The sequence below is a fragment of the Fukomys damarensis genome, unplaced genomic scaffold (assembly GCF_012274545.1).
Source record: "Fukomys damarensis isolate Sample0158 unplaced genomic scaffold, DMR_v1.0_HiC HiC_scaffold_33, whole genome shotgun sequence".
NCBI classification, from domain to species: domain Eukaryota; kingdom Metazoa; phylum Chordata; class Mammalia; order Rodentia; family Bathyergidae; genus Fukomys; species Fukomys damarensis.
The window spans coordinates 11,615,147-11,628,782 of NW_022900945.1; the positions used below are offsets into that span (position 1 = coordinate 11,615,147).

The 13,636-nt window shown below is 39.2% G+C and overlaps 1 protein-coding gene across 1 annotated transcript in view; it reads left to right on the forward strand.

The window, feature by feature from the left end:
* Positions 1–1,442: 1,442 nt before the first annotated feature.
* Positions 1,443–13,636, forward strand: part of St6galnac5 (ST6 N-acetylgalactosaminide alpha-2,6-sialyltransferase 5) — a 125,348-nt gene continuing 113,154 nt past the window's right edge. Inside the window, exons 1-2 of the mRNA XM_010605248.2 lie at positions 1,443–1,503; positions 3,968–4,164. Of these exons, the coding sequence (XP_010603550.1) occupies positions 1,443–1,503; positions 3,968–4,164 (258 nt within the window). The remainder of the gene's footprint in view (positions 1,504–3,967; positions 4,165–13,636) is intronic.

Here is a 13,636-nt window from a genome sequence, read left to right on the forward strand (position 1 = left end):
CATGAGTCTACAGTTATTTCAAGATAAAAAGGTTATTTTTCAAAATTAAACTATATGACATAATGAGAAGGAAACAAACCAAAAAGAGTGAAAGAGGAGGGAAAGAGATTAGAGATTCAAAAGCCCCAGGTTGGAATTTGGAGCAACCCATGTGGAAGGGTCTTTTTTTTTTTTTTTTTTGTCCAGAGGAGATGAATAAAAGGATTACCCAGTTTGGATGCCAGCCCAGCAGAGGTTAGATCTCATGAATGTGTGGCAGAACATTAGACATATTTAGTGGGCATATTTTGGAAGTGCATGATCCAAGATATGCCCATCCCCTAACATCTATAAATACCATACAGATTATCCCAGAAACTATAATGAACTGTTTCAACTCTTTAAAAATATTGTCCCATTTCAAAGAAAAGTTACTGTATGTTGCACTCCAGGGCTTTTGTGAATTCATCCAATGAAAATCCTACTGAAAACATGGTCAAATAAACACAGCATGATGATACTAAAATGTGCATTAGAGCCAAGTGGGGAGAAATAAGCCCTGCTGTGATACCAAAGACAGGGAGAGATAGACTGCTGCTGGGTTTTCTAAATTTATGTGTGTAGGCGGGTATACATGTGTGAATGTGAATTAACGACCTTTCCTTCTAGATAAAAGAATTATTATTTCTAGTCTCCAAAGCCTCCAAACCAGGATCTGTTCAGTGGCTTTAGCATCATAATCTCCACTAAACCTTTTCATTCCAATTTCAGTTGGAAGCAGCCAAAAGCAGAACACTACAGGGATTCTGTTACCTGACTATCGAGAGACACAGTTTCTGTTTGGAAAGTTCATTCAAACCACATTTCTTGATGGCAGGTGTACCTCATGCCTCTTGGTACATCAAACACACTTACTTTTATGTAGAGACAAACAAGTTATTTGTTGAATGGTTGGATGAATCCACACATTAATGAGATCAAGCTTTGTGTCCTATTTATTGGACATTATGAATAGCAGAGCATCATCCTTTCCCTACAATTTCATAAACAGAATTTTGCACGTCTCCTTTTCTCTGCAATGGCAACTTCACTGATGGACAAGTTCAGACATGTTTGTTTATCTTCCTCACACAACCAACTTCCCCTTTGTCCTACCTTGGGCACAACAATGGCAGAGCATCTATAGAGTTCTGTGAGCTCGAACACCCAGTTTTAGGCCGAGGTGATCCCGACTAAAGGTACAAGAGGATTCAAGGAACAGTGAAGGTGGTCCAAACACTTCCTGATCAGTGCAAAACTATGAGCAGTAATTATGTACTTTATTCACTTTTTTGAAACTTAAAAAAAGTAACTCTACATAGCCTGTTTTCCTCAAAGATTCCAGCAATCGCTTTGTGTTTGCTAATTCAAATCCAAAAGCACATTTTTATGTTTGCCATTACAGTAATTCATTCTTGAAGATCATGGGGCCAAACGAGTTCATTTTTCTGCCACCAGTCAATACTGTTCTCAGATTGATTCCAAGTAAGAGCAATGTGATCTTGGCTTTAAATTTTCAAGTTTCAGAACCTATCTTGGAAATGCATTCAGAAGTTTTAACCCGACATCATTAGCTATAATCACTCAAGGCAAATATATGCTACCTGGGGAAGAAAAGCAGTTGAAGGGGTATGGGTGTCCCTCATTATACAGGCCATCATTAGTGATGTGTTTTAAAAAGCAAATACATAAATACAAACCTGGACTCTAAGCTTTTTCAGGAGTTCTGACAATAAATGTGAACATTTCTTCTATTATTAAACTGCATACATTGCCATTTCAAAAACTTTGCTTGTTTTTTATTTGCCAACTTTAAAGAGACAGTATTTTTTTTTTTAATAACAAGCAATAAAAACTCCATAGAAAGATGCTGGGACCTAGACTGACCAGTGGAATTCATACAAAAACAAAGCTGAAACCAGGACTCTGAGCCCACCCGCAGCTTGTGAGAGCACCCCACGGAGCATCTTCGGGGGGGTTCTGGTGTTCGCGGGGGAACTGACAGGAAATGAGCCCCTCCACGGATCTTCGGGGGTTCTGGTGTTCGCGGGGAAACTGACAGGAAATGAGCACCTCCACGGTCTTGTTCCTTTATTTTGTTATTCCTAAATTATGAAAATGAAAAAAACGTAATCGCAAAATTCATAATTGAGAGCTTTAAAAGATGCAAATCTTGCTAGCAACTGTTAATAACGTCTATCTTTGCACAGAAATGTTTCTAAATTTAGAGCACATATTTTGAAAACTCGAGCAATATCAAAATAAAGGTGTCCCAGCCCCCGAGGCAACTCTAGTTAATATTGTCAGTAAATTCTCATTCATCTTTGTATTCATACCCACACTCAGTTGTTCCGGTAATTTATGGAAGGGATCACTATATCATTTCAGGCTTTTTATTTAATTGAATTTCAGGGACATCTTTCCATACTAGGGAATATAGAAAAACATTTTTTAATGACTATCAATAATTCCTTTAAATAAATGGATAGATGCTGTAGAATATTATATGACTAATGCCTTTTTTTTGGTACATGGTTTGTTTCTAGCTTTCTATTTTCCGAAATGATGCTTCAGTGAAGTTCTTGTACACGTATTCTTATATGTAATTTGATCTAACAGCTCCTTGAGATAAATTTCTATAAGAGGAATTACTGGGTTGATTTTGATATTTATTTTAGGGCTGCCAGAAGAAAGATTGTGAGAATTTATGTTTTTGCTAACAATATATAAGAAAAGTAGATTCTCCAAGCCCTAATTGGTATTACTGATATTTCCCAATTTACTAGGAGAAAAATGTGGTATTTACTCCAGTTGTTAGGTAAAACTGATGAGCCACTTTTACTAGCAGTTTTTCATTATTAGTGTACTCAAACATCTTTTCCTACTTTCACTGTTCATTTTGTTTCTTTCGCAAAATTTCCATTTCCAACTTGGTATTTTCATCTTGTTCAAAATTGCTTTCAGAAGGTTTATTTTATACTATAAATGCAGACTTCATGCCTTTTATATACTGCAAATATTCTCCCAATTTCTTGTTTGTTTTTTTTGGGTTGTTTATGATGTTACTAGTGCACAAAAGTTTTTAAATCACATATATATTTTGGAGCCGGGAGTGGTGGCACACACCTGTAATCCCAGCACTCAGAAGGCTGAGGCAGGAGGATTGCTGTGAGTTCGAGACCAGCCTGGGCTACATAGTAAGTTCTAGGTCAGTCTCAATTACATAGTGAGACCCTGTCTCAAAAAACAAAAAACAACAACAACAAAAAATAAATAAATTGCATATATATTTTAATACCTTAAAATAATACCTGGTATATAATTTTATATGTAGCTTTGGTCTTTATAACATTGTGGTTTTTATATTATTAAAAATTCTGCAAAACATATTTAAATAAATATATGAAATGCATTTTAGGAACATTATTTCTTGCTTTTGGCTATATTTCTACTTTTTTCAGTTTCTCACTACTCTGAATAGTACTGTGCTAGACTATAGCAAGGTGGGCAAAGGCAAAAAATAAAGGAGGGCTGGTTCTCAAATTTTTGGAAAGAAGAGAGGTCAAAAGCAAAGTGAAAATGTTCTTCCCTTATCCCTATTAGGAAAGGACAAAGATTTGGCAAAGGCCCAATTGTGATGTCTTGAAGAGATTCTTACTAACAAAAAAATAAAAATAGTCCTGGGATATGATGAGCCTTTATGGTGAGCCTTGACTTAGGCACAGCCATGATTGAACTTTGACTCACCTCGCCGGCGCGGATGTGCTGTCGCCCCTAGTAACGGGCTAGTTCAACGGGTGGTCTGACCTGTTGCCTAGCAAATGTAACCCATAATACTTGTTTTGTAGAACCTTGTGACCTTTGCAGTCGACTACACCCTGTTTACCCTTTTGGTTTCGGTTTTAGCCTATATATACCCCACCCTGAAAAATAAACCGGGCTTTGCCAGGAAGAGAGCGTGAACCTGGATCTAAGTCTGTGAGACTGTTTGCTCTGCTGTTGTTCTTCCCTCGGGTTTGGGACTTACTGGCAGTGCTCTTCGTCACCGGCTCGCGACAAGTGGCGCCTGAACAGAGGGACCTGAGTAAGAGGGACATCGAGGAGAGCGCCCTGCGATCCAGGCGACTGATCCCCGCGGTCCTGCTGGTGAGTGACGGGACGATAGTCCTGATCATGGCAATAAAAGAAAGTACCTGCCGGTGAGAGACCTGATCACGGCCGTGGTAGAGGACCTTCAAAAGGAAGGCAGAAGAGGAGCGGTGAGTTTTCTTGTAAATATTAAAAATGGGAGCAGGCAAGAGTTGCGTGCTTTTTGGGCCTATGCTTAAAGATTTATTGTGTGTCGGTGGTGTTAGAGTAGGGCACCAGCAATTGTGTAATTTGTTAGAATTTGTAGAAATAGTTTGTCCTTGGTTTCCTTTTCTTTGTTTCTGTGTCTTTTCCTGTTAATGTCTGAATTGGTCATTTGTGACCTGGATCATTTTGGAGGGAGGGAGGTCCAGGCTGACATGCTAGTGGACTCCCGGCAGCGGGGGCCGGAGAGGCTCCTCTGGTAGGAACTCTGTCTCTCTGTTTATGGGGAGGGAGGTTGATTTTTTTCCCCTCCTCAAGACCCTCTGGTCGAAGTGTTGTTCTGGTTTTGGAACAGATTAAGGAGATTCCCTGACAGAGTCCGTTGTTCTTCTTTCGGTTTGGTTTTCATAAGTCTTTGTCTTACATGGTTTGGCTTCTTGTGCTCCAGCCTAGGAGTTGCTCACACTTCTGCTCTGCCACAGTCAGCTGTTAGTGAAAACTAGTTTTGGTAACACTTCTTGTGCATTGTTTTATACTGCGATTATAGGGTTAACTTGCTCTTTTGGGTTAAGACTGTTCAATTGGCAGCCAGTCAAATTTTAAGATGTAACAATCTAAAGGCAGAAAAAGGATACTTTAAACTGAATCAGCAGGTGGTCTCCCGGCAGGGTCACCGTGTTGTAATTTGTGATAAGGAGGATACTGAGACCATTAAGAACACGAAAAGGACGATCAAGGTGCCCCACTCAGTGGACTGCTTGGAAGGCATTCTCAGTGTGATCCCTTACAGTTGCTGGCTTTCCACCTTGCTGTGTTGAGAGGCTATGATATTGATTTCCCACTGAATCTAGCCAAATCTGTAACTGTAGAATAAAGAGCATCGGAAACTTGGGATGATTAAGCAACATAAGACACCTTTTGTATTTAAAACTTTGATTTGAAATATCACCCCTGGAAGCCTTTTTTAGTAAATCCTTATTTATATATCAGTTATAATTATTCCACTAAATTTGTGATTTTTTGTGAAATTGCCTCATATTTTTCAGTACCACGTGGGGGGAGTTTGAATAATGAAATCTATATTAGAATCTGTATTCAGAAAGATTTTAGTTGTCATTTTCTTTAGCGAACTGGGTATTGAACTTCTGATTCCTTCCCTTCCATCTGGGAGGATTATGTTTTTAAACTTTTGTGTTCCTAAGTTTTTAAACGCATTGGCATTTGTTTTAGCAGGCTTCTATTCATTCAGACCAAGGAAAGAGTGGTTCATTTAATTGGAATGTCTAAAGACAGTGACAGTTGATGCTAAAACTTGGACATTTACTGAAGGTTTTGCTAAGTTATATGTAAATAGAAGATACTGTGATTTATTTTGAAGCTTGTTTCTGTTTTGTTTTTAAATCAAACTGGAAACTTTTCTTAGATTTATATGTGTTAGTTAACCTTATTTCTCATATGTCTTTTATCTGTAAGTGGAAATAATTTAGGAAGCAAATTGTTATGGTGCATTGGTGTTATCCAACCCTTAATAGAACATAATTATGCAGTTTCATAGCACAGACTTTGAATTTGAACTGCTCTGGTCAACTGACAATATGATTTTAAATTTGAAAATGGGGTGTTGGCTATCCTACTCTTTTGGTTTTTTTTTTTTTTTTCATCTCCTAAAAGTAGTTTTTATTTCCTTGTATCTGTAGTTTTTATTTTTAAATAACCGTTGAAGATTATTTATCTTTTTTTTTAAATCACAACACAAAGCTGCTGTCAAATCAATTCTGATATAAGTATTCTCTTCAATTTTGTCCCAAGAAGGAATTTTCTGCAGTTAATTTAACTTCTTTCACTTCCTTGTTACATAACACTAATACCCTCAGTGCCAGTTTGGAACTTCCTTACAATTACTTGGAAGATTTTCAAGTCTTTGACTAATCATTTGACTTTAAATGTGTATGGTAGACTAGGCTCAGAAAGATAATATGCTTTATAGTGTTATTAATGAAGAGTAGCATCAATTGAGTGTTACTTCCTAGGTATTTTTTTTCTTCTGAATGTATTTTCTGTGTTCAACTCCTGCAATTAATATAGGAATGAAGATGATATTGATAGATCTGCATTCAATTAGTTGGCTAGTGTTGATTTGACAATTTGGATTAAAATAGTGTGATACCCCTAATGTGACTAATAATTTCTTCACAGAGCTTTTTGGGCCAGATCTTGGGGCTACAGAAGAAGATATGTTATGGGGTTATAATTTGGTTAGTCCTTCTCTTTGAAGAGATTTCACTTTTAATTGTGAAGGTGAAATATTTAGCATGATTTGTAAGCTCAGGCATGTCTTCTTTTTGTATTTGAACTTCTTGATGAGGTTAAGATGTTGTGATAGCTATTATTGCTGCAAGAAAAGCACAGAATTCTGCTTGTGTTTGAGGGTTAGAGAAGGAATTAACATTTTGAGGTAATATGCAAGGACGTTCAGTGTTGGAGATAGAAACCTAATTGTCTTAGAAGATGAAGTAAGGTCATTACTTATATCTGTTTAGCTACTATAGCTACTCTTAACTATTTTAATTGTTTCTAAGATTATTTTGTATAAGCCTGCTAGTTTTAGTATGTGTATACTAGTGTAACTTCTTATGTATGGTATAATAGCTTTTGACACACAAATTGTATGGATTTGTAGGATTTCTTTTAAATTATTTTATTGAGATAATCTTGTATATCATTATGTGATACAGTGTAGTATTTTGTTACATTTACATATTGTGAAATGATCAACTCAGGATGCTTAGGTTATCTATCATTTCAAACATTTATCATTTCTTAGTGATGAGAACATTCAGAATCCTGTCTTGCAGCCATGTTGAAGTACTCTTCAGTATTATTGACTATAATAATCAGTGTGATAGAATGCCAGAACTTATTTTTCCCATCTGGCTGTGACTTTGACTTTGTATCTGTTGATCAGTCTGTCCCTCCCCACACACACTCCAAGCGAGGGTACGTTCTAAACTGACTATAGACCAAAATAAAGAACAAAATAGTAGTTTGTTACAGAAGGTTAATAGTAAATGAGATAGAAAAATATTAGGAAAGCTATAAGTAAGAGTTGTAGTTTTAACATGAAAGGTTTTTGTATGTTCCTCTTGTCTTTACCTAAGAATGTAGAGAATGTTTATGGAAATGATTTATAAAATGTTTGCTTGTTGGTTTCAAGTTTGTTATAAAAGGTTTACATTTATAGTCAAGAAGAGTATTCATTCCTTTAACCCTAATTCTACAAGCGATCTCTGTTAATTTTGATCTGCAAGAATTTTGACTAGTCATAACAAAAAGATTTTATAATTCAATTGGCCAAAACCATCTGAGTGCACTCGTTAAAATTGTCTTAAGTGTTATATGTTTGTCTGTTTTAAGTGTTCAAAGATGTTTGTATGTTTTTGATCAGAATGACGTCAAATGGCAAGAGGGTTGTTGATTTCTACAACCTGGCTTTATAGGATCAAATACAAAACTTAAAAGATAATTAAATATAACCTTTAAATTTGGATACGCTCCTGTTGGTAAAGAAGCAGCTGCTCAGAAAATTTATTCTGATCTTTGTTCACTAATGGGAGCCACCAAAATAATTTTCATAGCCTTATAAAAAGATATATCTTGTTGAATATGTTGTTGGGAATGTTTTGTTGGTTATCAAAGGTCTGAATTGTAGAAATGTTATTGTAATATGTTTCTGATGGTTATTTTCTGTTAAAAAAGGGAAGATCCTGTTGATACAAAGCTACATTACAGGACATAAGAATTCATATAATTATAATAATTATTATTGCTACTTTTCTGGTATACAAAATGTATTTATATTGCTTGACCATGCAGGTTTTCCAGCATATTGTTTATGATAATAACCTTTTGGTCCGGGTATTCTCCCTTTTCTTCTGCTACACCTACTTATGGTTACAGGTACATTTATAGACCCACCACTATCCCTGAACAGCTTGAAGCTGGATTTCCACTGAGGAGACCGGATTGGGACCCCAACACTGGAGCAGCAGAGAGAACTCCAGGATGTGTCTTGGTGCACAAGCGGAGACTTTATTGTCCACAACAAGGATTTAATGGGACTGGTGATTTAATAAGACATCTCAAGGGTTTTAGGACTGGTTACTTGAATATTCCATGGACTTAAGCTTATCTGTGGGACTTTGGTGAGCAGATTCACGTTTTCCTCAGGCCAACATTTCGGTACTGCCACTGAACAGTATTTTTCTGTGGTGTTTGCTCCTGTATTGGTGGTCATTGTAGTTTTGATGGTTCTTTGTATTTGTGGTTGTTGTATGTGTCACAGGATGACAGGAATGTGTCAATCTTTTGTGTTTCGTCATGGACGACTTGCTATGGCTGTACAGGCTTCTTTAGATGACGATACAGCACGCGTGGCAATTTACTTGGCTCAGGCTCGACGTGCATAGATCCCCCGCCTTGGTATACTCAGTGACGGGTAAGAACGGAAGCTTCTGTCTACCAACCTAAGACAGGTCGTACTGGGACATAAGCCCTGCAACTGATGACGGGTAAGGAGATGGAAGACTTCTGCCGCCTAAGACAGAGGTTCCTTGGCTGATGCATGATGAATGGCTAGCATTCTTCATGCTATCAAAGAGAAATGGGGGAATTATGATGAGCCTTTATGGTGAGCCTTGACATAGGCACAGCCATGATTGAACTTTGAGTCACCTACCGGCGTGGATGTGCTGTCGCCCCTAGTAACGGGCTAGTTCAACTGGTGGTCTGACCTGTTGGCCTAGCAAATGTCACCCATAATACTTGTTTTGTAGAACCTTGTGACCTTTGTAGTCGACTGCACCCTGTTTACACTTTTGGATTCGGTTTTAGCCTATATATACCCCACCCTGAAAAATAAACGGGGCCTTGCTACGAAGAGAGTATGAGCTGGAACTAAGTCTGTGAGACTGTTTGCTCTGCTGTTGTTCTTCCCTCGGATTTGGGACTTGCTGGCAGTGCTCTGCGTCACCGGCTCGCGACACTGGGAGGAAAGACATATCTTTTTCCATCTGAGTGACAGAGACCTGCAGCACAGTTAACTTGTGTGTTTCAGTAGACTTAGGATTTTAATTGAGCCTCTAGGTTTTTTCTCTGTACTGGTCCTTTTTGTTTTAATGGGACATGTAATCTTTTCTTTTTATCCTTAACTGTAGGGCCCCTAATGGTCTCCACCACAGTTTTTTACTCTTGGCAACAGTAAAATGTTGCCTTTCTCTTTAGGTTTGTCTAATAAACTGCATTATTGCATTATTCAAGCATTTAGATTTGATGAGTTTATCCGTAGAGGTTGTTCATAAATCTGTTAAAGCCATTTATTTGTGATTCTGGTATAATTGTGCAAGTCAGTACTGCTGCTGCTTTCCAAGAGATTAACCATATGTTGTAGGGCCCAACTTTTGGGGTTCAGCGTGAAAAGTGGTGACCTTTTCAATATGCGATGTATCAGAGGAGGATGAAGCTTGATGGGGACGATCTGGAAGCCCTCGGTTGGGAGGGGCCCCAGAAAGGCCTCTGTGCACCTTCACTGCGTCCAGCAATGTGGGTCGTGGGACTTCAGCACCAGCCAGGGTGCAGTGCCATCTCGCGTTTCACCATTGGCCCTGTTGTTTCTCCCTCTCTCTCTCTCTTCCATACTAAAGCATAGAACAGAAAAGTCAACAGCTTTATCCTAATCTGAAATGGTTCGAATACCGTACTTGTAGTTTTATCCTTCAATGATTTTTAATGGGATGTGATTGGTTATAACAGTACTCATTACCCTCTGCCGCACCAAAATTATGCCTTTGGAACAGGGCTCTTACTAGCAGGAAAAGTTTGTGATTATTTGTATCCTATCAATATCAAGTCTTCAATACACCTAATTCGGCAGGGGTATTTAGCCCAGTTTCGTTACAGTAACTGCAGCTATTGGCTCCACAGCAACACATAGGTTCAGAGTTGTTTTACTTGTAGTTTCTATGACATCGCACCTAAATCAGACAGGTGACTCTACCGCAACTAGTCTAGGGCTCTGGATAGCTACAGTACATGCAGAGATGCCTTGTTTTGCGAATGTCCCTGCCTACTTTTACCTAGCCTCGTGTCTGTCATCTCTGCTCCTCAGAATGTGGCCCCCTGCCATCCGCACTTCCCTCCCCTGACCCTCTCTCCAGCATCCATTTTCCAGGTTCTGTTCCACGCCCACACTGAGTTCTGCAGATACCTACTTCTCTTCTGTGCAAGGTGAGGGCAAGTTCTGGATCTGTACTATCTGGACCTACCCCAGGATCCAGCACATGTGACATTCAACAAATTCAACTGAGTGGAGCCAATTTCATTTTCTCAGTATGTTGAACAATGAATGCATGCAATTCATGGTGCAAATACAAAAATCCATCAAGCTTTCCTTTCAAGAATGTCTGTTGAGTGCTTTGCTATTTTGTGGTCATCGTCCTTGGTACAAAGGACAAAGTAGTGAAAATGGTAGAAATAACCCTTGCCTTCAGGGAGTTAAGATCTCATGGAATAACTCAGTAGCCTCATTTGTCCAATTCTCATGCTTTAGAGCTTCAGGTTGGATGAGCAAATCAAGTATCCTCTCATATTAAAGAAATAAATTAAAAACTGTAGCTGGGGCTTTGCTACTGACAGCGCAGTACAGCAGGATCGCTTTGGTGCTGTCTGTTCCAGCAGCCCACGGCCACTTGAGGCTGTTAACACAGCATGCTAGTCTGAGTTGAGACACGCTCCATAACTGTAAAGTACACAGGTTTGGAAGATTTAGTACTTTTTAAATGTCAAAACCTCAGTAATTTGAAGATCCATTATGTTGAAATAATATTTTTGACATTTTGGATTTAATAGGGTGTTATTAAAATTCATTTTGCCTGATTGTGTTAATCGGCGAACATGGCTGCTACATTGATCTTAAATCGCAGATGTCTCCTGCATTTGTGGCTTGCACGACATTGCCATTGCATGGTTTCAGGGCAGAGCTAGACATAGCGCAGGGTGGAGGCCAACTGCTTCATTTCACATCTGGCAACTTAATCTGTCTTTACTTCTTTTGTTTTAGCATCTTATAAAATCAAGGTCCCAGTTGTCCCCAACCGATACTATTGATATGAGGTTAGCTTAAATCCCTCAGAATCCACCTCTGGCACAGAGTGCCCGTCCTGATTTGCTGTATAAGTAAATAAATCCACTGGTCACTTGCATTTTCACCTCGAGGCAGAATTAAAAGGAGTAATGTTTTAAATAGCAGTGCTGTAAATAACCTGTATGTTTCTGAGAACAATAATAGCAATTGTAGTCCAATGTGGTGAACATGTTTGGTAATTTACTCATCCAATTCCCTTCTCCCCACCCTTGTCTTCCCTCTGAGAAGAGGGGAGAACAGACGAAAAAAAGGGATAAAATTAAAATGAATTAATTACATTACTCTCTAGCAAGCTCCTTGGGAAAAGGATGCTAAAATGAATGGCAAATCTACTACACATTTTGTGATTTCCTGTTGCTTCAGGCAGCTACCTTGAAGAAAACCTAAAGTGTGAAAATCTAAGCCTCTGACTTGTGAAGGTGTTCATTACAAAGCCAGTCCACTAAAGAACATTGCATAGGCCACTTACAGACATGCGTGTACTCCTTGATGAGAAAAGACACCTTGAGGTCGGCCACAAATTAAGATATTTATGACATCTATAGGGAAGGAAAATACATAATGCTGTGCCACTCTCGCAATGCCCTTGTTCACACCCTCTGAAGTGTAGCAGGAGCTATGACTTGCTCCTAAATGTGCAATAAGGCAAGTGTTGGACCGTTGTGACTACACCTGTGTAATAATGGGACGGAAGACGGAGAGCTCATGTTTCTGCAGCTCTGCGTGCACTGGATGGAGTATGGAGGGCAGCCTTATTGGGAGACTCCCATAGCCAGAAATGCTGGAAGCTTCTAGTAGCTCAGGCTCCTCCAGTTGCCACCGGTGCAGAGCAAAAAAACTGACTTCTGTGGACAGCTGGCTTGAGTAAGAAGTACTCCTTCCCCAGCTGAGACTCTGCGGAAGCCCAGACCCCATCGACACCTTGATTCCATCCTTGGGAGACCCAGGAAAAGTGCCAGGCTCCAGACCACAGAAACTAAGACCCAAAAAGTGTGTGTGTTTAAACTGCTGATTTGTGGTAACTTTGTTGTTCCTCCATAAACTAAACTACTGGGACTTTGACTTACATTTCAGTGACAGCTACAGGGGATCATAGAATCTAGGACAGAGCTTTCCTTACATAGTGGAAGAGATGCTTGTTTGTTGGCCTTGAAGACTTCCTCAAAGAGAAGTTGTCAGTATAGGAAAGGAAGTGGCCATGCGCTGACGGCCAGTTGAAGAATGAGAGCTGGAAGGGGGAAGAGCACTTCTCTTTTTCCCAGACCAGAGGGAAGGCAACCAAACCCCACAAAATCGGAAAGTAACTCCACTGTGAAATCTTTCCCAGTTAAAGGTGCAGGGACTTGGGGACACCTTGGCAGAGTGAGAGACCTGAGCTTGGGAACTGTCTTACAGCATGACTTCCAAGGTTGGTTCACAGGCCTCGGCCTCCTGGCTCCCATCAGCCTCCTGGCTGGCACACTTGGCTCTTGCTTTGTTTCGTGTTAATTTAGCAAGATGGAGAGCAAAAACATCTTCAGATTGGAAGCCAGCAATTCATTTGCAGGTGATGATTTTTGCAGTGTATGTGGAGGGATGGATGCTCCCTGCTTATGGAAATGTTTTCAGTGCTATAGGTCAGCTGTCCTGTTGCTGGGACAACATAGCTGGTGCACACAACCTAACTTCCTTTTCTGTTAGTGTGTGTTTGCAATGGCTATGCTTGCATTCACTTTGGAGAACTGGCACTACATATATATCACATCTTAATCTTCTTTACTCCCCTTTTTCCTCCAGCCATCCCTTCTCTTCTCCCAGATCTCCTTCTTATTTCATTTCTGCCTGTGCTATCATTTCTCTTTCGTGCCGCTCTTCAAAGCATTTCTAATCTGAGTCCCTCGTAGAAAAACTATGATATTTAACCTTCTGTCTCTGCTTTATTTTATTCAGCAGTGGTCTCAGTAATGCTAAATATTGGTCCATCAAGTTTCATACAACTACTCAAATACTCAAATTCATCCTTTTGTGGCTATATAGTACTCCATTTATATATAATTTTCTTTACTCATCATATATTCGTTAGGTAAAAGAGCCAAAAAAAAACAGGACCTGACCAGGACTACAACAAGCCATTATTATGGGGAGGAT